We start from the raw sequence: 17,706 nt of genomic DNA, 5'->3' as shown, positions 1-17,706 counted from the left end.
ACACCGGTCCCAAACTCAAACCACACACGTCCTCCCCACCTTCAGCATCCGTCACACAAAAACCTCACCCCCCAAAACTGCGAAATCCGAAACAAAAGAATGAAAAACAAAAACACAATAAAGAACCCAAGGGGAACTAAATAAAACAGAAAATCAATTCAGCTTTCATAAACCAAACAAAATCATAAGAATGGTTTTACTTTTTTCACAACCCAAGAAAAAACAATAAAGAAAACACAAAACAAAAATGACAAAAAAACACTACAAAATAAAACAAAATATTCCATTTGAGGCTGTGTTTTTTAAGCATTAAAAAAAGATGAGTTAATTTTGTTTCCTTTTCACCCCCACCCTCCCTCTCTCCCTCCTTCCTTCATCCCCCCGTTTTCTCTCGACCACGTGGCCATTTTCCAACACGGCACCTTCTAATTCTCCTCCAATCATCAACCGCCTCACGCCATACGTCGAAATCCGCCCGGATACTGCAGTGCCGTCCAGGGTTAGGGTTTACTAAGTCCAGTGGGAATGTAGATATGAGAAAGTCGTGGAAGTAGTATTTTTTTTTAAATCTTCTTCTGTTTTTTTTTTATAATTCCATTTTCGCTGAAAAGCATGAATGTTTGCTGTTGGATGATGAAGTTTTTTGTTTTGTATATATACATATAGTATATAGTACTATACATATATAGTCTGTTTACAGGTCAACAACAAAATGGCGTCCATGTCTAATGGCAGTGGTGAAATATGAGATCCTTGTCTAGTTGAGATGACGTTGCGCTGTTATTATTTTAAGCCTACAGAGAACAGAAGAGGCAGAACAGGTCATTCAATATTTGGCACTTTTCAAACAATAATCATCCACCATTTTATAAATCTCTGAAAGAGGAGACTCAAATATCTAACATGGACTTATTAAACCATTGTCATTCAATAGCTGAAGTGGTAGAACCAGCACATATAACATCTTTAAAATAAAATAAAAAGTATCCAAATACCACTGAACACACAACGCATGCTTAGAATTAATGTTGCCACATTACACACACAATGGATGAACGATAAACTTTTTGATACATTTCAAAAAGTAAATATCAACACTACAGTGTGTGAGTCAGATGTGCAATGATGAACATGGGTGATATTTAAGGTAGTGCACTGACATGACGTTCAGCCTATGTAATTTTCTGTTACTTACCTGTTGAATTCTAAGAACCAGTAATATCCTTAGTCAGAGGGTTATTCTCTAGATGATGTATTACTTATTTATTAATGATCTATTAACCATCAATTGAACTATTATTACTACTGTCAATGGATCACCTGTCTATTAACAATCTAGTAACCATTAATTGCTCTATTATTACTACTGATAATGTATTACCTATCTATTAACAATCTATTAACTATTAATTGCTCTATTACTACCAAATGTATTCAATTATCAATAATACCTACTGCCCTATTCATGCGTTTACAACAATTTCAGTGTTTAGCCCTGCGATGATTCCTGAACAGAAAAAGTCTGTTTGAGTATTTTCTTGATTCTGTGCAATTATTCATAACTACAGGAAAGTGCGAAAAAGTGAGAAAACTACTTTCAGCATAACCGCCGAGGGGGGTGAGGTTGGGGACACACACCCGTCTGGATTCCATTAATGTTGATTCGAGCGATCTGAGCTGCATCTCAAAAGGCCTTTTATTCCCCCATTTGCATGCAGAACCCTCGGCCGGGGCTCGTCTTGCAGGCCCAATCAAAGGCCGTCTGAAGAAGCTGCATCCGCAGCTGTGCTCGCCCGCGAACGTTCCGCCCCGAATAATTAAGAGGTCTGGAGGCACGGAACGTTCCAGAAGCTCGTACAGTCGGCGCACGTCCGACTTGACTTCGTGATGCTCAGCGAGGCGGCCGAGTCTTAAAAGGTGTTACTAATGGAATCCTGTCGGGCTGCTCTAAACAGTGTTTAATGTGCGCTACTTCAACCCCGCGAACGACATGAAATTTAAAAAAAATATTCATAAACGTTAACGGATGCACACAGACTTGCAGCTGCGATAAGCGGCCACAACGAGACTTGCATCAAAACTTAACCTTCCTGAAATGGGGTCTACGGGAATTTATGAGGGTCGTATGAATTTTAACGAGCAATATTCCACCGTGTGGCATTAGGCATCATGAGGGATTTCAGCGACGGCGTATATCCTGAGTGAAGGAAGATTCATCTGCAGAAGTAACCCAAGACTTGTGAGTGGAATGAGGAAGCGCAATGAGTATGCAGGTCACACACACACACACACACACACACACGCACACACGCATACACACACATGGCAAATGGTAAATGGTAAATGGTTGGAATTTATATAGCGCCTTTATCCAAAGCGCTGTACAATTGATGCTTAGCATTCACCTTTTCATACACACACTCAAGACACCAACGGCGATTGGCTGCCATGCAAGGCGCCGACCAGCTCGTCAGGAGCATTTGGGGGTTAGGTGTCTTGCTCAGGGACACTTCGACACAGCCCGGGCGGGGGATCGAACCGGCAACCCTCCGACTGCCAGACGACTGCTCTTACTGCCTGAGCCATGTCGCCACATACACTCAAACACACACACACACACACACACACACACACACACACACACACACACACACACACACACACACACACACACACACACACACACACACACACTCTCTCTCAAACATACACACACACACACACATACACATGCACACACACACACACAAACACACACACACTCAAACATACACACACATACATACACACACACACACACACACCAGGAGAAGATCAAACCTTCATGGCAATTCAACAAATGGCAGCAGAGTCAGGGATGGTGCAACAGATGAAAAACGTCCAAATATCAGCCAGGCCAGAGTGAAAGTGAAAAATAAATGAATGAATAAGTAAAAACTGGTATCGGCATTCCAGAGCAGTTGGCAGAGCCCTTCCGAAGCGCGCCTTCCACCACGTATTCCCCGTTTCTCAATGATTCCGCACTTCCTGCGGGAATACCGAGTGTACTTCCGTCAAATATCGGCGCTGCTTTTAACATCTCAACTGTGAGCCTTCGTGTTTGAGAACCGGTCTGAGTGAGTTTTCGGTGTTGATATTCGTTTAAAATTTCATAGCGTACCGCGGCGCAGGTTTGAGCCGGCCGGCCCGTGGATCTCCGCTGTGCTGCTACTGCGCGTTGTTTTTACTCAGATCAGCAGAATTCCATCGCCTGGCCCTCGTCATTCCCGAATGCCGAACGGCGACATTATTCCCAAGAGGTCCGACTAATAGGACACGCCGCATGATAGTTTTGCCCCCTTTTTTCAGTTTTATAAGACTTGTTTGCGCTTGGTGTGGTGAGCCAACTGCTCTGGCATAACCATGGGAACAGAATCAAAGTGTGAGGGGGTGGGGTTAAGACAGAATCACTTCCTGACAAAAAAAACAAACCAACAAACCAACAAACAAACAAACAAACAAACAAACAAAAAGAAACCAAAGAGGAAGACCTACCATGCATGCATTTAGACCCAGGAGTCAACAGGCTGTGGCTTTACGTCACAAGCATCCACCAGATTCACTGTTGGCCTGTTACTCATGATATACTGTTTCCTATTTGAGTCACTCTGCAGCAACAGGAGAGGGGTTAACGGCAAAACAAGAGTTAATGTAAGAACAGAGACAAGACATCCAGAAGCTCATCAGGCAGTGTTAGTTCTCACGCGAAGGATGCAAAAGAGGATTAAACCAAAGCGTGCAGAAACTGAGGACGAGGGGCAGGGACAGGCGTGGTGCTTCAAGGGGGTGGGGGGTCCCAAGTGTGTGTGTGCGGGGAGGTGGGGGAGTGGTGGAGCTGTTCTGACCAGGTCTGGGGGCAATATAATTTGATTTCAGTCAGTTCAAGATATTAACTGATAGTCAATTCATAAATGGGGGGAAAAATCCCCATGTTTTCAATACAGAAACTGACTTTAAGTTCATTCCCTGAACTGACTGAACAGAAAGGTGGCTCAAGCCCTTGTGATTGGCTAACACGAGTGCTGCACTGGAAACGATTTGCTGTTGTCAGCATGTCAATCATCTCAGCTCGTCCCCTGCTGGGGGCCCCAACTCTGTACCTTAGAGAGCCACAGGGAATTATGGGAAGCCAGATGAACTTTAATTATATCAGCAAATGTTTTAATAAATTAAAATAATTAAGCACAACAACAAAACAGCCCCCCCTCCAAAGTCATACGGAAACCCCCTGCTGTTCAAAAGAACCTCAAATTTATTCTCCTGTAAATATGTACACATAAACCTACAAGCTACTAAACTTTATATACCAAGCCAAAACAATGGGGAATAGAGTGTATTTTATCAGGATACCCAGCTACTGCATTTGACATGTATTTGATTGTTATTTTGTAGTAAAGTAGTGTATTGGATGGTATTTTTATTTGTATTTTACCTTGGATAGAGCCAAAATATTCACGAAAAAGACCTGCCAATGCAAATCTCAGGTTACTCTGAACCAGTTTCGTGTTTATCACAGAGTTTGTGTGGAAGCCTGGAATGCTACGCTACGCTAGGCTTGGCTAGCAACCAGTCTGCTGGTTTATGGAGGAGAGATTTAAACTGTTGATAACACCGTGTAATCGCAGAGAAAAACAGGAAGGGGAGCGGAGGCCCACTAGATCACAGATTCAGAGGGGGGAACCCAAATATCCTTAAACAGGACGGCTGCAGTTCCTTTTTTAAAGCAGCTCCAATGAATCTCTGGCACTCAATCTCCGTCCTCGAACCCTGACTGAACGTCTACTCCAGCGCTCCTCACTCCTGGTCCGCAGGGTGTGCTGGCTCTCGTTGCTACTCAGCACTTATAATTGATCAATTAAAGCTGTTAATTACACAGTTATCTCACCTCACCTGGTTTCTTGGGCCTGAATCAGTTGATATAAAGGCGAAACCAAAAACCAGTGCACCCTGCGGCTCTCCAGGACCAGGAGTGAGGAGCCCAGCACACCCTGCGGCTCTCCAGGACCAGGGGTGAGGACCCTAGCACACCCTGCGGCTCTCCAGGACCAGGAGTGAGGACCCCAGCACACCCTGCGGCTCTCCAGGACCAGGAGTGAGGACCACTGACCTACACTGTCCCTGACTGAACTTTTTCTGCAGTAAAACCGAGGACTGAACACTTAATATGCACACGGTTCTCTGTGGGGCTAGAGGTCACTTACTCAAGTGAAGGAGGAAGGAAATTGAGGGGGGACGGAACTCTCTCTTAATCTTCGCATGATTAATGGCTTAGACGCCGCGAGGCTTACACTCAATTATCCACTGTTTTATATTTGCACCAGCCCACACCGCACTGCATTAGACCACAGTGTGCAGGTATCGACTGGCGTACGGACTTAATCACTGCGCCTTTCTCAAGGTTTTGGTGTGTTTTTCCTTGCCTGAAAAGTTGTGTTTGGGGATTCTGTTGATTTTTGTTTTGTTTTCTTCAACATTCGCAAACTTTTAGGCAGGGCCAGTTTCAAAGACACAGATTAAGGTTAAATCCAAGATTAAATCCTATCTTGAATGGAGATTCTTCATCCAAAACTCAATTTAGTCCCGGACTAAGATTAATCCGTGTCCATGAAACCGGACCTAGAGTGTTCTAGAACTCTCGAAGTGATTGTGACATCAGCATGAGAATGTTCAGTTAGGAACATTCTAACCACACCTTACAGGGTAAAAGAGAAGTGTATGTCACTGCATGGTGCTTTTCAGGGTTGACTATCCTACCCCCAGGGGCCCCCAGCTCACCTTTAAGGGCTCCCTCTCCGTTACGTCGGCCGGCCCGTCCCCGGTTTTGTACTTGCAGTCTTTGTCTCTCTGGTCGATGGTGCAGTAGCCGTCTGTGGGTGGGAGGAGAGACAGGGGGAGAGGGGGGCCAGCCCTTTAGAAACCCTGAAAATCACTGCAGTTTACTGGCAATTTAAAAAAGACATGTCTGTTTCACCTACGTTCAGATGCAGTTATTCCCTCATTTATTTCACCATGCAGTTTCATCACTTTTACGCACTCAGACTGGCTCACTCACATACATTCAATCATTCACACTCACTGACACACACACACAAACACACACACACATGCACAAACACACACACACACATACACACACACACACACACACACAAACACACACACACACACACATGCACAAACACACACACACACATACACACACTCAAACACACACACAAACACACATGCACAAAAACACACACACACACACACAAACACACACACACACACACATGCACAAACACACACACACACAAACACACACACGCACACGCACACACACATACACACACACACACACAAACACACACACACAAACACACACACACACATACACACACACACACACACACACAAACACACACACACACACATGCACAAACACACACACACACACACACACAAACACACACACACACACACACACACACACACACACACATGCACACACACACGCACACACACACACACACACACACATGCACACACACACGCACACACACACACACACAAACGCACACACACATGCACACACACACACGCACACACACACACACCAGTTGCCCAAAAGCTTAAATGTTTCATGTACACCATCTAAACACGGAGAAATCTGAGGACGTGATAAGAACTCTGAGTACCCTCCTCGTTGCCATGGCAACAGCCCTTTTGGACACGGGAGGGGCCCTCCCTCTCTCCCCCTTAGGGAGCAGAGTTAGGGGTGGGGGGGGGAGACCAGGGGCGAGGATGGAGAGATGAAGAGATGAGAGGGAGAGATGGAGGAAGGAGGAACATATCAGGAGAGGGGGATGTGAACGGGCTGTGAGGATGGAGAGAATGAAGGGAAGCAGAGGGAGGGAGAGAGAGAGGTAGAGAGGGGGAGCAGCGAGACCCTGCGGCTGAGGGGAAGGAAAAGAAAAAAGAAAAGAAAGAAAGAAAGTTTGGCTGCAGCTCAAAGTGCCGCCCCCCCAGCTCACCCAATTACTGTCAATCATGGCGTTTGGGGGCGGGGCCAGGCCGGTCAGCAGGCTGGCAGAGGATGAGATCCTGCTCTACACTGCAGGGCTAAAATATATAAATGAATATATAAAAATATATCTCTGTCTCACACTGCTCTCCCAGGTGCAAGAGAGTATAGCCGGTACTGAATTGAGAGTGGGCACAGGGGCTTTTTTTTTTTTTTTAAAGCAGCTCTTTGAAATTAAACTCCAAAATAACAGCGATTTCGCAGCCCTCCTGGAATTTCGGCGACTCTTTAGTTATTATTGTTTTATGTTTGGATGGAGCTGGAGGCTGCTGGGTAGCGAGCGCTTTTCCCCGGTCATTCCTCTGAGCCCACCGCAGTACCCAGGACTCATTACGAGAGGGGTGGTGAAAGACCGCGTTAGCAAAGGACAAAAAAAGGTAGAAAAAAAACCGAAACGGCTGCTCTTGTGATGGTTGGTTTCTGAACGGAGCGTGATCGATCATGATGGCGAAGGAATCGAGCAGAAGTCGCTTTTTAAGATAACTCCCAGCATCCCCTGGGGGTGCATGTGGAAACGACAGAGCGCTACTCTTGTTGTACGTCGCTCTGGATAAGAGCGTCTGCCAAATGCCAATAATGTAATGTAATGTACTCGCGCTACTGTGTGACTGAGCTCCAGTACGTGCGGGTACGTAAAATACGTAACCCTTTTGGATTCACATACTTTTCTACTCTTAATGAGCTTCTCTGGTGTACTGGAACCTATGAAATACTGTCAGAAAGTGCAAACTCCGCCTTCTGGTCCTCTTGGTTGGCTTAGTCAATGTCCCGGGCAAGATCAATCGAGCACAGAAAAGTATCTGTGCATCCAAAAGAGTTACGCATTTCACCCAGGTCTGTGCTGCATATTGGCGGCACATAAAAACGGTTGGGAAGGTGCACGTTAATGCTTTGGGGGTTTCAGGATTGCGTTGTGTGCGAGGAAGACTACGGTGGGATGACTGACAGGTCTTCCTCTTCTTCCTCTGAGGAAGAGGACGATGGGCGGGGGGGGGGGCTTACCTCTACTGAGCTCATCCATCGGTATCATATCATCGCTGCCAGACTTCTTGTTGCCTGAAAAGTATGTATATATCGCAGGTTTCAAAATGGATGCCGTCGCCACACACACAGAGTTTAGAGCAGAGGCGACCAATCAGGCGCCACGGACAGCTGAGAGTGGCACTGTGTGCAGACTCAGCACAATACTTATCCTACATTTCAATGGAAATCAGCCTGAAATTTAGTGCGAGTAGTATGCTAGTAAGTGGTTTTGAACACAGCCTATGTTTTCATTCCAACCAATCACACCATGCTGATTTCACTGATTAACACACCTTTAACCAGAGTGGAGGGAACTAATGATTGAACTCAGCAGGTGATGTGATTGGTTGAGTGAGTGAAAACCTGCATACTCTCGGCCCTCCACGCCATACGATTGGACGGCAGTGGTGTAGAGCCACAGTTTTAAAATAGTAACAGTCTAAATTCCGCTTTGTTTAGGCAAAGGGTGGTTCAGTGCTGCACCCATGAGGCGGAGGAGAGGAGGTCGGAATGGCATCATGGGGGAAAAGTCAGAAGAGCGGGAAAAACATTTGGAAAAGCGAACGCCGATGTCATGCTAACAGCGATGTCATGCTAACGAAGGAGATGTCATGGTAACAGTGATGTCATGCTAATGGTGATGTCATGCTAATGGAGATGTCATGCTAACAGAGATGTCAGGCTAACGGAGATGTCATGCCAACGACGGAGATGTCATGCTAACGGAGATGTCATGCCAACGACGGAGATGTCATGGTAACGGAGATGTCATGCTAACGGAGATGACATGCTAACCATGATGTCAGGCTAAGGGCGATGTCATGCTAACGGAGATGTCATGGTAACGGAGATGTCATGCTAACGGAGGTGTCATGGTAACGGCGGTGTCATGCTAACGGAGATGTCATGGTAACGGAGATGTCATGGTAACGGAGATGTCATGCTAACGGAGATGTCATGCTAACGGAGATGTCATGGTAACGGAGATGTCATGGTAACGGCGGTGTCATGCTAACGGAGATTTCATGGTAACGGAGATGTCATGGTAACGGCGGTGTCATGCTAACGGAGATGTCATGCTAACGGAGATGTCATGGTAACGGAGATGTCATGGTAACGGCGGTGTCATGCTAACGGAGATGTCATGGTAACGGAGATGTCATGGTAACGGCGGTGTCATGCTAACGGAGATGTCATGCTAACGGAGATGTCATGGTAACGGAGATGTCATGGTAACGGCGGTGTCATGCTAACGGAGATGTCATGGTAACAGCGGTGTCATGCTAACGGAGATGTCATGGTAACAGCGGTGTCATGCTAATGGAGATGTCATGGTAACGGAGATGTCAGGCTAACGGCGGTGTCATGCTAACGGAGATGTCATGCTCACGACGCTGCCGCCAGTGAGATGTGAGGGCTAGTGGGTCGCGACCAAGCCTGATTCTATCCAAAGTGCTCTACCTTTGCACAACAATAAAAATGAAGAAAAATAATAATAAATGTATTGATCATGGCCTAGGCTGCTGACTCCATGAGCACAGGGAGGGAGGTGCACCAACCAGCAAAGCAATGGAGTGAGATGTCATGGGGGTTGGGGGTTTAACAGAACAGTGTTGCGCTTATACCAGGGGTCGGACACATGTAGAGCCGCAGGGCGTGTCCGGTTCAGACCGGGGCACCATGGGGGGGTAGGCAGGCTGTCACTCACCTTGGTTCTTCTCCATGAGGGGCAGAGTGGTGTCGTCGTAGCCCGGCTTGCTGTTCTTGGATCCTTTAGCCAGGCCGGTGGCTGTGGGCTAAGAGAAGAGAGGCTGTTATGACCTGAGGGCAGCCTGTAGCCCAGGGGCTAAGGCGCTTGACTGGGCCCAGCGCCGGGAAAGGACACAACGCTCATGCAATGGGGAGGGGAGGGGGCAGGGGGAGATTGGGGTGGGGGAGGGCAGGAGAAAGGGGACCTCAGGGAGGGTAACAGGCAGTAGCAGATGTACCTGGAAGTGTGTTTTGTTCCAGCCGTCCTTCCCCAGGGCGTTCCGCAGCTCCTTGTAGCTCCACACCGTCTGGAGGACGTGGGAGGCGGCCTTGGTCTCCCGTGGCGATTGGCTGAGGGAGGGAAAGTGGGGGGGTGGGGGGGGAGCAGTTCAGAACAAAAGCACAGGAGTTAGCGCCAGGTCGCGCCGCTAGCAGAGACGGTTCTCCACGGAATGGAGTTTGAATTCAAACTGTAGGATGACTGAGGCTTGTTTTTAATTCGGCCCCTCGTGGAGTCGAGGCCCCCCCCCCCATCCCCTCCCCTCTCCTCTGAAATTCATCAGCAGTGCCTCAGGCCCCCTGCTACTTAGTCAGATTTTAAAAAGTGTGTCTGTACCTAAGACACTCAGTGACCACTTTATGAAGGAGTTGTTTACTTGACTTCAAGGTTCCACTTCAAGGTTCGACATGTTGTGTATTCCGAGATGCTCTTCTGCAAACCGTGGTTGTAACGTTACATTACATTACATTAATTGCATTTGGCAGACGCTCTTATCCAGAGCAACGTACAACAAAGTGCATACCCATAACCAGGGACAAGTGTGCTGAAAGACCCGAGAGTGAAGTACAATTCCCAACTGCTACCTGCACAACAAAGATAAAGACCAGGGCCTATTTGATCTTTTTTTTTTTTTGTAATTCTTTTTATCGTAATACCGCAACACGCAAATGTAAGAATAAACTTCTTACGAAGCCAAACAACTAGCAACGGTATCATGCTAATACACAATTAAATAACACAGGTAAAGACAACAGTTAATGTTTACAGGGAGGCAGGGAGGGGCGGGGAGAGGTACAGCTAGAAGAGGTGCGTCTTCAGTCTGCGCTTGAAGATGGCTTATTGATGATTGATGCTTATTTGAGTTCAGTTGCCATCCTGTCAGCTCTGACCAGTTTGGCCATTCTCCTCTCTCATTAACAAGGTGTTTTCACCCACAGAACTGCTGCTCACTGGATGTTTCCTGTTTTTTCCCAATTCTCTGCAAACTCTAGAGACTGTTGTGAAAATCCCAGGAGATCAGCACTCAAGATACTCAAACCACCCCGTTTGGCACCAACAATCATTCCACGGTTACATTTCACATTCTTCCCCATTCTGATGTTTGGTCTGAAAAACAGCTGAACCTCTTGACCACGTCTGCATGTTTTAATGTATTTAGTTCCTGCCATATGATTGGCTGATTAGATATATGCATTAACAAGCTGGTGTACAGAGAGAGAGAGAGAGAGAGAGAGAGAGAGAGAGAGAGATAAAGTGGCCACTGAGTTTATACAGTCATAAACACTTTTAATGGGAAAGAAAAATAAACATTTTTAAACCCATGATGATTTATCACAGGTCAACATGGAGCAACAGGACGGCACATATAATCAGTCAGAGTAAGACGCGTAATGAGGTTAATATCTGGGTCTGATTAGACTGGACTGAATAAATGAAGACTGAAGGAGAATTTGATTAAATGCTACAAAAAATAAAATGTGGTTTCTGAGAATCCTGTGGCCTAAATTCTCTGGAGGATTAGTCATGCATTTAAGAGAAATAATGTACTGTGAAAGATTTTAAATGAACATTCCATTTAGTTTGCCACCAAAGCCTTTTTAATACAAATGGATGGGACTTGGGTCTAACAATGCCAGCTAGCTCCTTTGTGGCTTACCTGTGATTCATTTTTAAAGGTAAGAACCAATATTCCATTGATTACTGAGAGTGTTTCATAACAGTCAAATAATTGTCCATTTTTATTCTCTCTGCATTTTCCCCACCGGCAGCCATTTTTGTTCACCGCACACTACCTTTTCAACTAAGGTTAGCTAATGTTCGTGGCAAACAGAAAAAAGTTTGAATATGTTGACTGGTTTTGTACAGGTGTGTTAAAGCACTGGTTTTGTACAGGTGAGTTTTGGGGCAGCGGTTCTGTACAGGTGAGTTTTGGGGCGGCGGTTCTGTACAGGTGAGTTTTGGGGCAGCGGTTCTGTACAGGTGAGTTTTGGGGTGGCGGTTCTGTACAGGTGAGTTTTAGGTGGCGGTTCTGTACAGGTGAGTTTTGGGGCGGTGGTTCTGTACAGGTGAGTTTTGGGGCGGCGGTTCTGTACAGGTGAGTTTTGGGTGGCGGTTCTGTACAGGTGAGTTTTGGGTGGCGGTTCTGTACAGGTGAGTTTTGGGTGGCGGTTCTGTACAGGTGAGTTTTCGGGCAGCGGTTCTGTACAGGTGAGTTTTGGGGCGGCGGTTCTGTACAGGTGAGTTTTAGGTGGCGGTTCTGTACAGGTGAGTTTTGGGGCGGTGGTTCTGTACAGGTGAGTTTTGGGGCAGCGGTTCTGTACAGGTGAGTTTTGGGGCGGTGGGACTGTACGGGTGAGTTTTGGGGCGGTGGGACTGTACGGGTGAGTTTTGGGGCGGTGGTTCTGTACAGGTGAGTTTTGGGGCGGTGGGACTGTACGGGTGAGTTTTGGGGCGGTGGTTCTGTACAGGTGAGTTTTGGGGCGGTGGGACTGTACGGGTGAGTTTTGGGGCGGTGGTTCTGTACAGGTGAGTTTTGGGGCGGTGGGACTGTACGGGTGAGTTTTGGGGCGGTGGTTCTGTACAGGTGAGTTTTGGGGCGGTGGGACTGTACGGGTGAGTTTTGGGGCGGTGGTTCTGTACAGGTGAGTTTTGGGGCGGTGGTTCTGTACAGGTGAGTTTTGGGGTGCCCATCGTACCTCGTCCGGTTGATGGCCACCAGCTTCTCCACGGCCTGCGCCTGCACCAGCGAGCGGGCGTTCTCCGAGCTGTCCGTCACAATCTCGTGGATGGTGTTCAAAATGGCCACCACCGTGTCCTCCTCCAAGTTCTTGGCTGGCCGCTGCTGTCCGCTGGGCAGGTTGCTCACCAGGTCCCTCATGGCGTAGCTCCCTGCAGTGAGGGCACACAGACAGCAGAGGGCGCTCTCATACACTCCTACACCAGGGCTGGGCAACTCTGGTCCTGGAGGGCCGGTGTGCATGTACCACACCTGGCTGAATTACATCATTGTTTTGGATTTAATTACTTTTCTGTGCTCTATTGATCTTGCCTGGTGCAACTGAGCCAATCAAGAGGTCCAGAAGGTAGGGTTTGCACTTTTTGGATGTATTTCATAGCTTCCAAGACACCAGAGAAGCTCAGTAAAGCGTAGAGAAATATTTGAATCCAAAACAATGACCCAGTGCCCAAGTAATTGACCCAGGTCTGGAATGCAGGTTTCCTTTTTTCAATCAGTTACCATCACTAAATGAGCTAACTGGCTGTACACACCAACACTGGCTCACTCACAGATCATAGTAAATATTTCATATAGGGCCACAAGAAATATCCATCTGTCATTCCTGGGGGACGTAGCTAAAATGTCAGATGCCGTAACTGTGAACTTACGAACTGTGAATCAAGGACAGAAGTTGGCATGGAAACCAGAAACAGATACGATCCTCCTTTCCACATCTACACACTGTTCATTCTGCACTGAGCTAAAACTGACAGTTTTAATGCATTTCACTCAAGTGCTTCACACTGGTCAAAGAGCCACACATCTACGGTCCTTATGAGCTACAGCCTGCAGTCTGCACTGTTCATGAAGCACCTCATACAGTGTAAAGTCCAGGGCTCAGAGAGTAAAAGTCCTGCCCAGCGTTTCTACCACCTATCAGCCGATTTCACTCCTCCTCCTGGCTGAGGAATTGTGCCAATTCAGAAATCTAGGCGGTTGGAGCGAAATATCGGGCAGGATTTTTACTTTCTGACCCCTGGACATTCCACCTGGAGTACCACACTGAAAGGGGGCGGGGACAGTTCTCTCCCCACCTATCAGGTCCTTGTTCCGGCGGTCGATGGACAGGTTGCGCAGGGCGATGGCCACGGCTCGGACCACCTTGTCGGAGTCGGAGCGGAGCAGCTCCACCAGGATCGGGAGCCCCTTCTCCTTCCGCACCGTCGCCCGGATGTAGTTCGACCACTGAGGAGAGAGACGAGGGAGAGGCCGGCCAATCAGCAGAGAGATCGAAGAGCCTCACTTCTGAAAAATGTAACACCAAACTAATAAAAACTCTTCTACAGAAAAACACGGCCTTGGTAGGCAGTAAGTAACGTAATTTGTCTGCAATTTGTCCCTGCTGAACATCAATAGATTTCATATTTCTTCTTTCTGTAACAGGAAAACATTTCAGTTTGACATGAAGGAGTATCTGGCTGAATGTCGGCTGCCCTAGAGATGTAATTAAATTTACACACTTTTGCCTCCCGGCCACTGGATGGCAGTAGTGAGCCTTAAACCCCGTAATCCCCAGTGACACGGGGAAGATGAAAAGACGTTTGCCGGAGCTGTGAAATCCTCTTACGGACGGGAGACCTCGCAGTCTTGTCCTTGTCTCGGAGATTCAGAGGTCTGATGCGCGAGAGGCACTCCCCTCCCGCCCGTGTGGGAGTGTTTAGATCGGCCGGCTTTAGACAGCGTAATCATGGGGACCGTGTTTCAGCTGGGGGTGACAGGCCCTGCACGTCAAAACATCCAGCCCAGGGACCGTCAACACTGTGTGACTGTGTGAGTGTGTGTGTGTGTGTGTGTGTGTATGTGTGTGTGTGGAGCTTGTGTCTGTACACCTGCGTCCCCCAAAAAACTATCTGTCGACTTGCATTGTGGCAACAAAGCCAATCAATTTGGAATCATGATTTGACCTACAGTATAATAGATCAGTTCTTTGTACTCATCAGATTAACAACGTCAAGCAAAACTTTCATTTGAATGTCATGTCCACCTCCATGCCCGACACTGATTAGATAAAACGACGTCAAAATATTTGGTGGGGTGTTGTGTTTGTGGGCGCGTGTGTGTGTACATGCACAGTAGAGACTGCCTTGCATCTAGCTGCACGCATACACACAGTAGAGCTGTATCTAAACTCACAGTCCACTGCCCGGCACTGAGGTTCTGTAGTGCCCCAGCTGTGCGCACGCACGCACACACGCACACACACACACACACACACACTCTGTCTCTCTCTCTCTCTCTCTCTCACACACACACACTCTGTCTCTCTCTCTCTCTCTCTCTCTCACACACACACACACACACACACACTCTCTCTCTCTCTCTCTCTCTCTCTCTCTCTCTCTCTCTCTCACACACACACACACACACTCTGTCTCTCTCTCTCTCTCACACACACTCTCTCTCTCTCTCTCACACACACACACTCTGTCTCTCTCTCTCTCTCACACACACACTCTCTTCCACTCACACACACACACACTCTGTCTCTCTCTCTCTCTCTCTCTCTCTCACACACACACACACACTCTGTCTCTCTCTCTCTCTCTCTCTCTCACACACACACACACACTCTGTCTCTCTCTCTCTCTCACACACACACACTCTCTCTCTCTCTCACACACACACACACACACACAAACACACACACACACATAGTAGAGCTGTATAATCCACACTCACGGTCCACTGCCCGGCGCTGAGGTTCTGCAGTGCCCCGGCCGCTGCCTCCAGAGTGTTGTAGTTCTGGCTCTCGGTGAGCAGGGACAGGTAGAGCCGCACCACCTCTGGCTGGTACAGCAGCTCAAAGCCTGGGGAAGGGGACACAGAGACAGTCACTGGCTGATGCTTTTATCCAAAGTCATTTACAGTTGATTAGACTAAGCAGGGGCCCATCACCCCTGTAAAAAACCCTGCCCAAAATCCAAAGAATAAGTGGTAATGTTTTATTTTAAGTCAATCCCAACAAATATTTTAGTCTCATTTTTGCACTTAAAATTTAGCAAAGTAAGACAAAAAGTATTATCAATGAGGTGAGAAAGTTTGACTCATTTCAAAATGTCCCAATGGGGTAAGAAGATTTGTCAAGAAAATGAGAAAAACATATATATATATTTTTTGCAATGTGGAGGGTACTGTCACCGACACACCCGGGGACCCCCAGGCCAGTCACAGAGGGGGTCCCCTTACAGAGAAACAGTCACGAGGGGCGGGGGGTTTAGGAACCGGGGTGCCCTCTCAAACAGGGCCTCCCTCAGGAGCTCCTCACAGAGAGATGTCAGGCGCAGCGAGGTGTCAGAAAGCGGGGGGTTCCTTCAGAACCGTGAGGTTCTTCCGGCAGATGTTCGCCTCCGCAGCGGTGTAGAAAGGCTTTTCTCAGAGACAGGAGACGCAGCACCTCTGTAGGAGGCGGCGTCTCGCGCGGGGCGGGGCGAGCAGATGGCTGCTGTTTACACACCCAACACGGCGGCACCGCCTGCTCAACAACCTGAGAACAATGCCTGTCACAGGAGCTGAATATGTAGCGCACACGCTAACGGAACGCTCTCAACAAAACACAGCCGGGATGAGACAAAAGAAACAGGTGTACCTCAAAATCAATCAGGTGCACTCACAGAACACTTCACAACACCCGCCTGTCTAAATCGCTATTTCTCGCCACCTTATTAGCAAAGGACTTATAAACATCCTTGCCCAGTCATCCAGTAAATCTATGCTAAGCACTTGCGTTCGAAGCCCCAGATGAAAAAATAGTGCCATGATATCCTCTCTACCTGCTTAAGCCCCATCACGCACAGGTGCGGAGGATTTTCCCACTAATCCGGGGAGACTCCATTTTGTGCATTACCCAAATGGAGGGGTAATCAGGAAGGGGAGCGTTCGTGACTGTCATTCACGGAAAACCCAGCCGAAAGCAGGATAGACTCCCAGCATGCACTGCACACCAGAGTCCCAGTATGCATTGCACACCAGACTCCCAGCATTCATTGCTGAGGTGAGCTGTTTTGCTCCAGGAAAGGTGACGTGTACACACCAGTCTGTGCTTCCATCTATTGTCCATTACATCCATTAGCCTAGCTCAATTAGCCTACCTCATTATCAGTGCACATCCATGCTGGGCCGCCACTGATGAAGCCAGTCATCAGCACATCAGGAAATGTCACTAACGTGTCAGATGGCGTAAATGACTGGGGGAACTCCAATTAGATAATTACGAGAGGCTAGCATCAAACCCCAAAACAGAGGGTGGCTAATTCGGCTAAAGGGCCACGCTGTGGTGCATGGGTGAGCCCCGCGGTATCAGATGGAATCCGGATGAATCGTGCTGACCGTGTCTGTTAGCGCTATAGGGTGACACGCAACTGCCCATTCTGTCACCCAGGGTATGGGAGGGTTGTCCCATTGCATGTGTCCGTGTGTGTCCACGTGTGCGTGTGGGTGTGCGCTTGCCAGTGTGTGTGTGTCCGTGTGTGTGTGTGTGTGTGTGCGCGTGTCCGTGTGTATATGTGTGCATGTCCGTGTGTGTGCACGTGCCAGTGTGTGTGTGTCCATGTGTGTGTGTTTGTGCGCGTGTCCGTGTGTATATGTGTGCGTGTCCGTGTGTGTGCGCGTGCCAGTGTGTGTGTGTGTGTCCGTGCGCGTGCGCGTACGTGTGCGCGGGTGTGTGTATGTGTGTCCGTGCGCTCCTCATACTTTATAACGCCACTCCGCTGTGGCGTCTCTCTCGCCGTCGGTAAGAGACCCCTAAACCTGCCGTTCCAACCGTGCCGTTTCCGG

At 47.9% G+C, this 17,706-nt stretch overlaps 1 protein-coding gene across 3 annotated transcripts in view; it reads right to left on the bottom strand.

The window, feature by feature from the left end:
* Positions 1-376: 376 nt before the first annotated feature.
* Positions 377-17,706, bottom strand: part of arvcfb (ARVCF delta catenin family member b) — a 116,641-nt gene continuing 99,311 nt past the window's right edge. Inside the window, exons 10-18 of one of the 3 annotated variants that reach the window (XM_061260931.1) lie at positions 15,613-15,740; positions 13,968-14,118; positions 12,851-13,043; positions 10,114-10,225; positions 9,834-9,921; positions 8,105-8,158; positions 5,815-5,906; positions 3,535-3,647; positions 377-794 (exon numbers count right to left, since the gene is read on the bottom strand). In XM_061260931.1, the coding sequence (XP_061116915.1) occupies positions 3,546-3,647; positions 5,815-5,906; positions 8,105-8,158; positions 9,834-9,921; positions 10,114-10,225; positions 12,851-13,043; positions 13,968-14,118; positions 15,613-15,740 (920 nt within the window). In that variant the 3' untranslated portion in view covers positions 377-794; positions 3,535-3,545. The remainder of the gene's footprint in view (positions 795-3,534; positions 3,648-5,814; positions 5,907-8,104; positions 8,159-9,833; positions 9,922-10,113; positions 10,226-12,850; positions 13,044-13,967; positions 14,119-15,612; positions 15,741-17,706) is intronic. The other 2 variants (XM_061260930.1, XM_061260932.1) reach the window with 2 other exon arrangements.

This window comes from Conger conger, chromosome 11 (genome assembly GCF_963514075.1).
Source record: "Conger conger chromosome 11, fConCon1.1, whole genome shotgun sequence".
Classification (NCBI taxonomy): Eukaryota; Metazoa; Chordata; class Actinopteri; order Anguilliformes; family Congridae; genus Conger; species Conger conger.
This window is presented reverse-complemented; position numbering and strand designations above follow the sequence as displayed.